Raw genomic sequence first — 14,718 nt, 5'->3', positions numbered from 1 at the left:
AATCTACCTTCATAAAATGGATTTTAAATGCCTTTTCTCTATTTTAACATGGAATACTGCTTTAATTGAAAAATAATTAAAAAAAAAATACTAGAAAAGAAAATGTGTATTATTTTCAATGGGGAAAAATTGCTAATAAAAATTGTATAAATATTGCATAGTATCATAAAATAGCCTCAAAATGTTATATAATAATAAAAAAATATTACTGAACAAAAATATATTACATTAGTTATCCTGAAAAACAAAAAAGTTACTTTTCAAGGCTTCGGTCACTTTTGACTGTAAAGAAGGCAAGTGTGACTCCTAAACGAAGAGGGCCAGAGGGTTAAATGTATCACCCGTATCACCGTCGTTTCCTAGTTGCTGCCAACAACTAATTTAAGAGAGAAAAGTCACAAGAAACAGCATTGGTCGGATATATTTCAGAGTTAGATAAACGAGAGAGCTCTAGAAGGTACCCTGAACACAAATTAGGATAACCATGTCAAACCAAACTGATGTTGATGAAGCTTCTATGAACATACCTGGCACGTACAATTACAATGTAAAGTTACTATATATGTTGGATAAAAGTGACGTTTCTGCAACACCTCCATATCACTGTAATGTTTTTCATTTCTATTTTAGGCTATTTGGATTTATTTGGCAGCAATATCGTGAACTGCAAAGCTCTTAAAATGGTCACAATGATGTAGCAAGAGGAGCATATATGTTATGTTAATAAAGAATAAATAACTTTTATTACCCTAAACATTTTCTGTACAAAGCTGTAACTGATATTTTTTATATTCTAAATCAATGAGAAATAGTAATAATTACTCAGCAAACACCGCTGTTATAAAATACAGGTAATTAATAATAAACAGGTATGTTTAATTAATATGTTTATTATTTTAAAAACCATATGTTCTGATTAGAATATACTTTGGTAGCATTTTATTTTAGTCCTGTTCCCCATGTACATACTATTAGTGGGCTAATTGCAATAACTGGGTAATAACTAGATACTGAACCTCTAAACCTAACCTTAACCCATGTAGTTACCTTATATTACCAGTACTTTCTTAGGTAAGTACATTGTAAATACACGTACTGTAAAACAAAGTGCAACGCCTACTTGTTTCATTCCCTCGCTAGCTGTTTATGTGCAAAGGGTGTTGCCACTGCAAAGTGTAAACCAGATTTGAACATCTTAAAATCACACATTTCTTTGTTTCTTCTTTTATGAGCTCTTATCATGTAGCCTTTGCTGCCATCTAGTGGACTAAGCAGACAGCTGACAAAGGCAAAGTACAGTACACAATGTTCACAATTTCTGTTTCTTTCAAGAGCTATCCATCTTGTTTTTTCCCCCCCGACATTTAAACTTGTAACACTTGATGACATTTCCAGTTTTAATGTTGACATTACATTTAATCACATTCATTTTTATTATACAAGCCTTTCTCTTCAAAAGTTTATATGACTGAAAATAACATTCAACATGGGGCATGCCTGCTTTGCATTGTAAGAATGGGGAAGGGTTGCGACTGCAACATCAACAGACTATAGAAGATCTCCAATCTGTTTATAGAGACTGCAATGTCCATCTAATGGAATGACTGTCAAGGCGTTGCTCTTTCTACAAATGGCTGTGGCAAAAGTATAGTGTCTGTTGCGCCAACACAAACGAACACAGGAGAAGCTGACTGCAACTGCATACCCATATATGTTATGTACATACACAGAATTACATACTTACAAGAAAATGTAAATACTGTATATAAAGAAACAATCAAAAAATCGAATTGAAATCGGAATTCTTGAGACGAAACATTAACATTAACACATCTTTTCATCAGGGAGGATAGAAACATTGAGTGTAAATCACCTCATCTGAGCATTTTACAAGTCCATCTCTGTGCGGTACATTCATACAGAGAGTGAGACAGTTTGAGAGCGAGACAGTTTGAGGAGCTTGAGAAATGCAGTCTCCGGTGCAGAGTCCATGCACGGGCAGCTCTCTTTCTCCCTCTCTCTTTAACTCTGACACATTTGAGACACATTCACATTAATGTACAGTACATCACAGTCATTGAGCTTCGCCTAAGCTTTATTATGACAATGTAAGTCTACCGCCAATGGGACAGGTCATTCGATAAGGTCACTGCAAAACCCTCTTCAAGTGGAATACCATCCCAGGTTTAGATGAGGAACTGAATTACGATCAGCCGATGAGCGGTGGTATTCCGTAACTAAGAGGTTCAATGTTGTTTTCATGGAAACAAAGGGTTAAACTATTTCCCGTTTATTCAGTGATTATACTTCTCGGTAAATTTGGAAAAATCATGATTTCACACAGGGATTTACAGTACTTTCAGATGATTGCTCACCCCATTACAATTTCAGTGCAGTTAACCTGGGTCTAACATTTAACTCAAGTGCTGATTTCCCCTGATCATGAACGAAATTAATGATGTGTATGGAAGGTATAAAAACATAAAACAAATCAACAAAGCAACAAAACAAGCATTTACACTCCAAAGCGGCCCCACGCGATCAAAGTCAACACAGGATTCTAGTTAGTAGTGCTACTGTACCTTTAAAATTCCACTATAGCTACACGTTATTTTAAAAGAGTGGACGAAAATCACTTATGGCACAATCAGGTTTTCTATGATCCCACACCTACAGACAAGATGACTAGATTTTTTTTCCTCAAGCCTGGTTTAAATACACATAGAGCGCATGTTTATCAAGATGAGGCCTGAGAAAGACAGTAAACCCACTGCTGATCCAGTCCTTTCTGAATGCACACAGACACAGCTGTGACTTGTATCACAGAACATGTTCTTGAACAACTCAAACAAATTCTGATATGACTCCATTAGCTGTTATTGCAAAATGTTTATCATACCACAATACCAAAATATAGATGTTAAAAACTAGATCGATCCTCTGAAAAGTGTCTAAAAGTGTCCAAATAGTTCATCATCGCATTCTTAAAGTACATAAGTCTATGTAATTGTGATTGTGAGTGTAATATGTTGATTTTATTTGGATTTCTTATTTGGCAGCAATATTGTATTGAACTGCAAGGCTCTCGAAATAAAAACATCACAACGATGTAGCATATAATCTTTAAATCAGTTCTTTTCATATTTTTAAAATAGTTTGAAATTTGAAACATTTTGGTGATAAAAAAATAAATCACATTTATTACTCTAAACATTTTCCTTAAAAAACAAGATACCTGACCCTTAAAATAGTTTCTTTCAATTATGGCTTCTCGCAGAACATTTAAATCTACTGTGATGTTGTTCAGCACATGGTTTCCGTTAAGTACAGCTCATCTCACGTTATATATATATTTTTTCGAAGTTATCTGTTACGATCAACTTTTTGCTAATAATGTACGATAAGTAAGGCCCACAAAGCCCTGCGCTCAGAACAATATGGCTGCCAGTGAGATTTTGAAAAACTGGGTCTACGTCCATGCCCAGCAAGTAAGATAAAAACCTCAGCTCTTGGAGGTCCCTAGCAAAATTTTCATAACTTCAGAAATGTATAGCTACATCAGTATTGTTGGTGAGAAAGAAATTCATTTTTAGGGCTGTGTTAACAACCATAAATAAGACAGCAAATGTGAAAACTGAAAAAAAAAAATGAAAAAAAAAGATGTATATCCATTTTAGAACACCAACTGTGTTATAAAAATAGTTGATTTATGAAATTCCAATGAAAAACAGCAGTAATGTTAGAGACTATAAAATATCTCTTTTAGCTAATTTGGATAAAGACAATGGGATTTCATCGGGAATACACTGACAAGTCGGGTTTTTTAGTGTACTTGTAGACAAAACATTATAAAGTCCTGAACTGATCATGATGTAATTGTAAGGAAACAGCTGCATTTATGTTTTACATGTTGCTGATTGTTAGCCCTAAAATTCAACATTTACCAATGGCACATAGTTCAGTGATATCATTATATTTTTGGCACAATATGTTCAAATACAAATATTCAACATGAAACTGCAGTTTAAAAAAGACATTAAATAATACCAAGGTAGATTCTGTGGTCTCCCAAACCACCTTTGGTATCTCTAAAATGACTAATCTAACAACATGTTATCTACTTGTACAAATAATTCAAATACGAAACAATAAATTAATTAATAAATAAACCGACAGACAGCGAGCTAGATAAATAATTCTAAATTAAATAAATATGTTTTGCCTAATGAGTCCTGGCATGATATTTTTTTAAGATATAAAAAAATAATTAACATTCTTACCTCTGAATATGCATATGGTGCTTTACGTAGCTTTACAAAACATAGATGTACATAAATACACTCTTGGATTCACAGAGAATTGTCACTCTCAGATACTGTATATTATCACTTTGGGGATGTGAGAATAGTCGTTTTTATTGTATCTTACTTTCTACTTGAACTATCTACAAATACCCTATTTTTTGTGTTTATAATTGAAAATATTTATTTTTCAATGCAAATGAATGCTTTATATTTCTCTCTTCTTTTGCCCCTTAAGTAAAGACTCAATTTTGGGGAGAGTGAAAAACAAAAATAGGAAAATAGACAGAAATAGCTAAATAAAAAAGGACTGAAAATGGTGCTAATAGCTAAAGCTTGAGCAGATACTGAACAAAATAAGCTCATTTTTGGATCAGAATTTGCCTCCCTTTCCATGTGTTTTGCTGGGACGAAGTCTGGATCTTAGCACTCAAAACAGAGCACTTTAAAACAGAATTCTCCATCTCAAAACCACCAAGAACCCATAAAGATACTATGGATCGCATTCTGAATAATTACTTTTAATTGGGTAAACTTTATTTTACCACGCCTTAGTGGGGAATTATGAAATTAGGGGAGGCAGTTACAATTTAAGAAAGATAAGTGCAAACTGAATTGATCAAATCAATTCCTGAGGATAGGAGATTCAATAGGCGTTCAAAAACGGAACGGTTTATTCTCTTCGTCCTTGTTGCAGCCACCACATAGCTATATGGGAACTGAAACAGACAACATGAGAGAGACTGCTGGAGTATCTTATGAAACACTTGTGGTGGTTTCAAGTCTGTTCTGCTCAAGTGTCAAAATACTATGCTGACTAAAAAAATTTAAAGAATAGTTCACCCAAAATCATCTATTTATACTGATACTCACTTACTCACTCAAAATTATATATATATTTTTAGTTATCTATTTGTCTTGCTGTCTTTCATTTTTGGGTGAAGTATCCCTTTAAATAACCAACGAACATGACAAATAAAAAAGAAAAAACTAAAATAAAGGATTAAGACACTTAGAAACTTAGAAACACTGCAGACAGTTTCCTGAATCAAGTATTTTTTTTTTTTCTAAACCCAATTCTTTGGCCCAAAGGCCAGACAGCAACCAAAAACCACGGTGATAAATAGTTCACTATCATCTCCCAACCTTCCCACGCAAAATGTGAGAAAAAAATAAATAAACAAAATGCTCAGTGCTTGGCTCAACAGAGTTACTATTTCATCAAGCAGCAGTTGGTATGAGTGTAGAAAATGAGAAAATAGAGGCTTTACGATAATGGTGGGAGGAAAATACCACCAAAACTCTCCTGAACATTTTCCCTCGTTTTTATTCCTGGCATACCTGTAGCTCTCTTTATCCCTTTTTTCCCCCTCTCACAGAGGCAAGTCGGTGCTGTTGTGGCGTGTCTTCCGTGAGGTGCCGTCATCCCGAGGGAGAGCCTTCTGTAGGTTGGACATAGCTGCTGTCTTCTTTAGGTCAATCACGGCGTAGCATTCTCCACGACGGGAAGATGGAGCCGCTGCGGCGGCAGCCATGCCTCGTTTGAGGGGAGGAGGTCTCTGTGGTACCGGACCCCCTCCTCCGTGTCCCGAGCAACCAGAGGGCTCACCCTCCAGGTCCACCTGGATGTAGTTGAGCTGGCGAGAGGGAGGAGGAGGCGGGTGACGGCTATGCTGCTCGCAGGTGGTGCTGCCACGTCCCGCTCGCTGACGTCTGAAGTCAAAGTTGAAAACCCGATTGGCCCTCTCGGGTGGGTGAGGGTGAGGAGGAGGGCAAGCGTGACGAAGACGTGTTGGAGGCTGTAGCTGTTAAGAGTTTGCATGCAAGCACATTTCAGTGTTACTAGTCACAGGGTTTCCACACTTTTTGACTAATGACTTTCTATGATTTTTAAAAACGCATTTTATTCAGCATTATATACTCTCAAAAAGCAATACCTAGCCAATTAAATTATTTTAGAGCTGAGCATAACTATAAATGTATATAATCACTACAGAAATTTTCCTGACTTTGTGACTTTCATATGATCTTTTTAAATTCATATTATATCATAATTTGTTTAATAAAAATATATTTAATTTTCAATTTTATTATATTTGATTGAAATGTGACTTTTTTTAATTGATATGAATTTTCCAGGTTTTACAATTCCTTGATATTTCCCTGGAATTAAATTTGGGCATATTCTATACACGTACTTGCATAAAATATTATTATTATTATTACTTTTTGACCAATGATTTTCCATGATTTAATTAATATATATATATATATATATATATATATATATATATATATACAGTACACACACTATAGAAATTTCCCTGACTTTTATATTATTATTTTTTATAATAATAATAATAATAGTAATTATATAAAAGTTAGGGAAATTTCTTCTTTGTATATCTTCAGTGTTATTAGCATGCATATTACTAGGATTTTGACTGTTTATTTGTACTTATAAATCACATATTAATGCCTTTTACATGACCATATTCTACATCCCTTAATCCTACCCAATACCTAAACTTAACAAATACCTTACTAACTATAAATAAGTAGTAATTAGGAGTTTATTGAGGAAAAAGTTGTAGTTAATAGTTAGTTAATAGTGAGAATTGGACCCTAAACTAAAGTGTGACCATAAATGAACATTTATTATATAAAATTTGTATTTACTTTCCACACCTGGAAATCACTATTTTACAGTTCCCTGATATGTAATTAGATTTGGCATATTCTCACAAGCAATATGTATTTGCTTGTGCTTTTGTTTACACACCTGTTCAGTGTTGACATAGTTCTGCAGAGCGTCGCGATGAATCCCACCGCCGCCGCCACTCTCCTGATGATATCCGTTTGGGGTTGCGGGCCCTTCGGAATACTCGTACTCATCATATTCTTCTTCCTCTTCCTCCTCATACTCGTCCTCATCCTCATCTTCATCCTGATCCTCTTCTTCCTCACGCTGAAGCGCACGGTATTCCCAAACCGGGGGGAGCGACGGAAGGTTCTCATAGTTGAGCAACGCAGTGCGCCGATGACCACCGACCCCCATTCCCCGGTCACAGCCGTATGCTTGCGGAGGCAGTGAGGAAGCGTGTGTGTGCGTCAGCGGGAGGGAGTGTGGATGCGTGTGTGTGCGGGAATCACCTGTGGTGCTGCTACTGCTACTGGAGCCCAAAGACTGAGATTGGGACACAGTGCTCGGACTTAGCCTTTGCCTACGTGCCCCTCGGAGTCCGTTGATATTCTCATATGTCAGCTGGCTTTCTGAGCAAGGCTCCATGCTCGGGTGTCGGTGCATTAGATGATGGCAATGGTGATAGGAGTGTGTGTTGCACATGTGTACGGACGGAGTCTCCTCTCCTTCTGTTTCGGAGCTGCCGTCCGGTGCTCGAAGCGGGTGAGTGACGTGGCGGTCTCTGTCTCTCTCCATCAGGTGGCGCTGTGCTGGGGTCGGACCCAACATGAACTTCACCTCCTGGGCTCCAGGTTGGAGGAAGACCTGAGGGTCTTTGTGAGGGTCGTCCATGGGGCAGCAGTGCAAGCTGGGTTGGCCTGGGACTGGGCCCCCACGTATGGTGGTGGTCGTTGAGGTTTCCGGGTAGGTGGTGGGCCGCACTTCGGGCAGGGAGTGGACACAGTGGCGGCTCGAGAGGTCAGTTTCCATTCCCACTGTATTCACATATGTATGGGTCTGAAAACAAGTGAGAAAGGTTCGTATTTAAACGACTTACTGCACACTAATTAGTATAGATATTTTAACACCTGGAAAAAGTTTTATTATTATTCAAATGTACTTGAATCTGTGGTTGCTAAAAACATCCACTAAAATCACTGTGAGATGAATTGGTTAAGGGGTTAGTTCATCCAAAAATGACTATTCTGACATCATTTATTCTCATGTTGGTCCAATGTTGTTTTGGACCCCAATGACTTTCACTGTATGAACAAAAACATCCTGTAAACATCCTTCAAAAAAATGTTCCTTTTTGTTCCACAGGACAAAGAAAGTCATACAGGTATGGAACGACATAAGGGTGAGTAAATTATAACTAAATTTTTATTTTTTGGTGAACTATTCCATTGCAGAAATGGTTTATTTTTTGAGAAAAGGTCTAGCATTATTTGATTGATTTGGTATGTTGTGGCTAATGCAATGCTGCTTGAGCATCCAAATACTATTTGTGGCTACTGTATGTGTGCACAGGCAGGTGTTTGTTCTCACTTGGTCATCCAGTCCCATGAGGCTGTGTCTGTGGTCGTTGGTGAGAGAGGGCTGCGATGAGTCTGCACTGATTGGGTATCCTGGGTATCCATTAGGAAAACCCTGCATCGGGAATGCAGGGGCTACACAAACAGAACAAAGCACAGTACACATAAGCAGGTGACATTTAGGTCTCCCTCCTATAAAAGTTCTGTTGATATATGAGTAAGATATAAAAATAAAGTTGTGAGAGACATTTAATGAATGGAGCGGGAAAATATGTAAATACAGGTGGCGAGGTGTTTAAATATGCATGTGCTTTTTCTACTGATTAAAAAGCAATATCATTTATGTGACAGAATTAATTTACATATATGTACATATGAAACCCTATTTGTTTAAGTGTGTAGATATTCCAGCTCACTATTGGGTGTCTGTGGAGTTCGAGGCATGTCCATTTCTGGTGCGTGCCCGGGTCGGGTCATGATCATGGGCTCTTCCACCACATTGATGCTGTTACATTGCATCAACTCCTGCAGCAGGTTGAAGATCTCTTCTGCACGAGAGCACTTGAATGCAAAGATCCCTGTCAAAACATACAAGAATAACTCAAGAAAACAGCAAGAAAAAAAACAGTAAATGCTTAAGTGGAGTGTCACTTTTATGCATGGGGGAAGGTGCAAAAATATATTGGCACACAAAACGCCTAAATTAGGATTACAGCATTAAATTGAACTTAATTTAACAATAACTACAATTAATATCACTAGTATGCACATTAAATTAAGTGGTCAAATCAACCACCCCCCAAATAGAGTGCAACAGTCAGGTTCCGAAAGTAAAAACTGATTCATTTTCTCAATAAGGAAATCGATTTTTAACAATAACACACAAACCATTATAGATCAAGATAGACCTACCTAGTGAGCTCAGAGGTTGTTAATCAATGGTATATGCTTCAGCACACGTTATTTCAACTTATTTTAAAATAATTGTTTAATAGCTGAATTAATGGTAAAAAAAAATTACATTACCCATAATGCTTTATAACAATTCCACCAATCAGAGATTTGCTACAAGCAAATCGCGCCAAAAGAGCTTCCATAAAGCCCTGCGAATGACGTCAAAATACTTAAATATTTGTATTCATATGCATATTTTGCAATAAACTTAAAATATATTGTTTCTATTGATTTAATCAACAACTTTAAAGGTGCAATATGTAAGATTTTAGCAGTAAAATATCCTAAAACCACTAGGCCAGTGTTACATATTTTGTTCACTTGAGTACTTACAATATCCCAAATGTTTCCAACTATTTGTAAATCGTGAGAAAACTGCAGTTTTAACCAAGGCTCCGGGACGTGTGAGGAGTCACCTGTCAATTGCGTCATACCCACATTACCCTCAGTTTCCGGTTTTATTTTGTAGAAACCATGGAAACACCAAAGACGCTTTCATATATTACATGTTTTAATAGGCAAGGGAACAACTGTTTGGTTACGTTTATAGACAGAAAACTAATTGTTGTTATATAGCTCAACACGTTTAGTCTTATTGTTTAAATCTAATTTTCTTGATTTTTTTTGCAAGTACCATGCTTTACCATGCCTCAGAGAAAAACACTATTTTGTCAAGTAGCTAACATAGCATAATCAGATGCAGCTTTATTTTTAGAAACAGTAATACAGAATTTTCTATTATATGTTTTAAAATTAATTACATGCCATTTATCAACACAAGCCATCCAGCATTTAATATGATATTCTAAAACCGATCTATCTTACTGCAGTGTGCAACAGTGTCTCACAGCAGCCGCAGAGCGAACGCACAGAGTAACGTCATAACATCATTTTCAACACTCTCAAATGTATCTAATATGATAAACAGAGCTGCATTACCTCATACTCATGACGGAAAAGCGGAAGCAGCGCCGGCGATTGTGTCATAATAAAAAATCTGCTGCTCGTGAGGCGTGTGTTGCGCAATCTCTCCAGCGGCCTCGTTCAGCTCCCACAACACTCAGTCCTGCTCTGCTTCATACTACAATAACGTTAATAATTGCATCCATGAACATGATTTCTTCCCGAGTCCTATCCCTATTCTTTTGCACCGGCTGTGAATTGAAGACCACATGTCCCAAGATTCTGCGCTCAAACTTCCCGTCATCAAGCTACGCCTTTGTTTTGAATAGGCCTCTAGCGGACAGAAATCTTACATATTGCACCTTAAAATTAAAGCCATTGAGTACACAGTCTTGCACATTTTTCTTATTGTCTGATTTTCAAATAAAACTTTGGTTAACACTTTATTTTAGGGTATTTTATCTAGTTGCTTATTAGCTTGCATTTTACTAGAATATTGGCTGTTTATTAGAACTTGTTAAGCACATATTAATGCCTTATTCCACATCCTTAATCCTACCCAATACCTAAACTTAACAACTACCTTACTAATTAGTAATAAGCAGTAATTATTAGTTTATTAAGGGTAAAGTTATAGTTAATAGTGAATATGTGTCCCCTATACTAAAGTGTTACCAAACTTTGTAACATTGTGATTCACCTTGTAGCTGGCTGTCTGGGGGATAAAATTCTTCCGGAACCAACGCCACTAAAAAAAGTGGGCGGGCACTAATGCACTCTATATACCAGGGGTGGCGAATGTCGGTCCTGGAGAGCCACAGTCCTCCAGAGTTTTGCTTCAACCCTAATCAAACACATCAGGGTTGGAGCTGAACTCTGCAGGACTGTGGCTCTCCAGGACCGGAGTTCGCCATCCCTGCTATATATCTATATAGCAGATGTAAATGGTTCACATGCGGTTTCTGTATGTGATTTACACACAATTCAGTCTTACATATGCATAATGTAGAAGTAAGAATCATCTCACCTTGTCCTGTCTGACAACGACGGCCACTCTCGAAAGAGAAGAGGTTGGAATCGTAACCGTACCGACGCAGGCAAAGGTATGGCCACCGAATGGCGTCACGTTTGCGTGTGTGCAGAATGAGCTCTGTCTGTGTGAGCTCCATGGTTCCTGAGCCCAACTCATTTCCCTCATCGTCCACATTAGTCACCTGTCAAACATAACCAGTTTTCACAGATCCATATGATGCTCTACTAGGCGAACTTAGCAGCTATTCTCAAATGTTGCACTTAAAATATTCACCACCAGAGTACTTTTTAAAGGTTTGTTTCTGTAAGAAAGTGTGAATCTTGTGAAAAGCACCTTGAATTTGTTGAGATGGTTGTCTTGGATAGCGTCTCTGTATAGACAGCTCCAGCAGCTCCCCATAGCTTCAGCAGGCCAGCTGAAACCTTAAACAGGGACAAACGAGTCAGTTAATGCCAGAACCTTATGAAAACAGCTATTAATAAGCAAGACATTTATAATTGTTTTATTTATGTAAAATAAATAGGCAATGCATAAACAGTTTACTGAAGACAAAAAGTACACTTTTACATGCTCACCTGGTCCAGGCCATCAGTGGGAGTGATGCTTGCGTCAATCCCAGAATCCTCTGCTGGGTGTCATGGCGGAAGTGGGGTGTGCTGGTAAGAGCATCCAGGCCCAGTGCACAAATGTTTCATTTCTCCTATGAAGCAGAGAAAAAGAAAAGACTTGACGTACAATCCTCTGAGTATAACTGTCCTCTTTTTCAAGAACTTCTGTGATTAAGACACAGGGAATGAAGTTTCTCTGTCTCTGACTCCCACTGGATAAATAAAATGTAATTACTTTGTACTGGGAATCTTATTCTCAAGTGAAAAGCAGCTTGCAGTTCACGGTTTTACATTCAGCCTGTGTGCACTGATCGTTAAAAAAGATGGTCTAATAACTTATAACCGCAACTTGTATTTCAGGTGGCTTCAAACACAGTTCTGTCAGTCTAATTTAAAGTCATAAAAATTATACTGGCATGTAGAAACACAGTAAAAATGCAACTTTTGAGTGTGATCCCACCAAGAAAAGTAAGTTGAGATTTTGTGTTGATGAGTCTATCCAAACCCAAACTACCCAAATACAGAGTACCATATTTATGCATTGCTGTGTTACTGTGTTTCCCCACTTAAGCACTTAAAGTACTGCAAGAATGCATTATTATATTAAAACCCATGGGAAAAATTCCAACAGGTGTCATTACTTTCTCTAAGTGTGGAATGACCACAAACTACTATCTAATTCAGTCCTATAAATATGATTGTAGACCCATTCATGAACTGAATCTCAAAATTAATGTCAGTAAACATGTTTGTTGTTCTGAAAATATGCAAGAATAACGTGCATTTGTTTAAAGTGCATTGACTACATTGACTACATTTGTTCATCAATTAAAATTAAACACTGTAAGACTGTAAATGTGTGTCCATCAATTAAAGAGCAAAGAACAATTTCTGCAAGTACAATAAGTAACAAGTAGTGCAAGTTTAGTTCATCAACACAGCAGTTAATCAAAAAACAAAAAAAACAAAACAAATCTACCATTCAAGAACATGCTGGACCACATCAGAAATTCTCATAATGTATGAATAAAACCAATAACTAATACTTTTTGCTCTGAAATGATACTACACATTCTCAAATCAATGTAAATCATTTAGAAATGAATACCTGAAACATGCAAAAAAACAAACTTTTTGATCTGACTCTCCGCATGCGTGAAAACAGAAAAAAACTTTAATTAATGGCAACTGTGTTTTGTGTAAATTAATGTTTGTGGTGTCTAATATTAAAATAGCAGTAGTTTTATAACAACGGCTTCCACAAAAATGTAAACTCAAATCGATTAACTACAATTAACTACTATATAATGCTAAAATAAAATAAACTGTATAATTATATATGTTGCCTGATTTATGTCTAATATTAATATCAACATTAACATGACTCAAAATTAATAATACAGTGCTCACACTGATCACTATAGCATAATGAGCTTTTCAAATGGCATAACTGCTTTAGATTAAATGTGAAAAGGATAATGGTGGAAGATGGTAGCATTTTAAATGTGGCCCAGGCCCTTCAGATGAATTCATGTGCAATTTATTAATAAAGTTTGTCATGCACATGAAGGCCCAGTCATAAAGTTGCTTTCCACATATCCCCAAACTAACATGCACAGTATTAGTGCCATGTACAGTCCACAGAAAGAGGAAAGTGTGCAATACATTAAAGGTAGGCTTGGAGATAATGTATTTAATGTTTTATCTCTTTTTGGATACTGATAAATCAGTGGCTATCAATATGAGCATGTCAGTTCATAACATCAGGCCACACAATGTCTCGTGCCTCACAGCAGTCGAACCTGCAATCCACATTTGATTCTCTAAGGTCTGTCATGCAGGACCCAACGCGTTTTGCACCTGGAAAATTGTGTTTTTGTCTGTAGTTTATGCAATAAACCAGAATCTTACATCCAGATCTCGTGCAGCAGGTCTTCCGAATAGACACTTAGTGACAAACAGATGCAACTTGAACGTCTTGTAGCACATCGCCGCCAAGAATCAGTCGTAAAACCCGTAGAACTGCTGCACAAATCTGCAGGACTAGCTTTTTTAATGCTAAGACAGAAAAGCAAAGTAGAAGTCGAACCAGTAAAAGCAACACTTGCGGCGTTCACGGAGAAGGCTCGCTATGTTCCAGCCTTTGTATCCACGTTAGTGTTACACTACCACCGTTTGCAGCTGGATGCTAGTAACTATTGTGTATCAAACGCATCACATTCACGCAAACTAATGAGATGAATGAGAGCAGGATGCGATAGAGCTCGCGCTGTACCAGCAGCATCAAAACACGTTTAGGCTACTGCAGAACAATTCAGCTGCGGTTGCTACTCACATGTTTGGCAATGATTGCAATACGAGACGAGACAGATGAAGGATGCGAACAGCAGTCCACGGCGGATGCTACACCATCGCACTTGTCGGTCGGCGTGGTGGTCGTTTGATGCTTATTCTAGTGGTAAGACTAAGAAAAAGCGAATTGCGTGAAAATATAACAATAAAGGCAATTGTTTTTTTCCCCGTAACGCCCCCTTGCTGCGGCACGGGCCTCTCTTTGACATTTCCCGACCACCAGGGTGAGAGTTCAGGCAGACAACGAGGGCTGCTGGAGCGACAAGAAGGTAGAATATGCTGGAGGACCAGAAGATGAGGTGTGAATGTGTTTGAGCATCACACGATGACGTGTTGGCAGCAGCTCTAT

At 37.5% G+C, this 14,718-nt stretch overlaps 1 protein-coding gene and 1 long non-coding RNA gene across 3 annotated transcripts; one reads left to right on the top strand and one right to left on the bottom strand.

The window, feature by feature from the left end:
* Positions 1-1,383: 1,383 nt before the first annotated feature.
* On the bottom strand, positions 1,384-14,638 carry frs3 (fibroblast growth factor receptor substrate 3). 2 transcript variants are annotated; one of them, XM_048199411.1, is made up of 8 exons: positions 14,353-14,638; positions 11,985-12,109; positions 11,743-11,831; positions 11,404-11,590; positions 8,936-9,097; positions 8,533-8,654; positions 7,084-8,001; positions 1,384-6,106 (listed from the first exon to the last, which is right to left on the bottom strand). In XM_048199411.1, exons 3-8 carry the CDS (start codon positions 11,806-11,808, stop codon positions 5,675-5,677), a joined length of 1,887 nt encoding a protein of 628 aa, XP_048055368.1. In that variant the 5' UTR covers positions 11,809-11,831; positions 11,985-12,109; positions 14,353-14,638; the 3' UTR covers positions 1,384-5,674. The 2 variants fall into 2 exon arrangements, with proteins under 2 accessions (XP_048055368.1, XP_048055370.1); XM_048199413.1 differs by lacking the exon at positions 14,353-14,638 and adding an exon at positions 13,929-14,345.
* On the top strand, positions 7,828-9,011 carry LOC125273784. Its single transcript, XR_007186120.1, has 4 exons — positions 7,828-7,962; positions 8,308-8,344; positions 8,515-8,691; positions 8,915-9,011. It is a non-coding gene; the product is annotated as an uncharacterized LOC125273784 (long non-coding RNA).
* Positions 14,639-14,718: the final 80 nt, after the last annotated feature.

The sequence above is a fragment of the Megalobrama amblycephala genome, linkage group LG8 (genome assembly GCF_018812025.1).
Source record: "Megalobrama amblycephala isolate DHTTF-2021 linkage group LG8, ASM1881202v1, whole genome shotgun sequence".
Taxonomy (NCBI): domain Eukaryota; kingdom Metazoa; phylum Chordata; class Actinopteri; order Cypriniformes; family Xenocyprididae; genus Megalobrama; species Megalobrama amblycephala.
The sequence above is the reverse complement of the archived record's forward strand: the minus strand, read 5'-3'. Positions and strand labels throughout refer to the sequence as shown.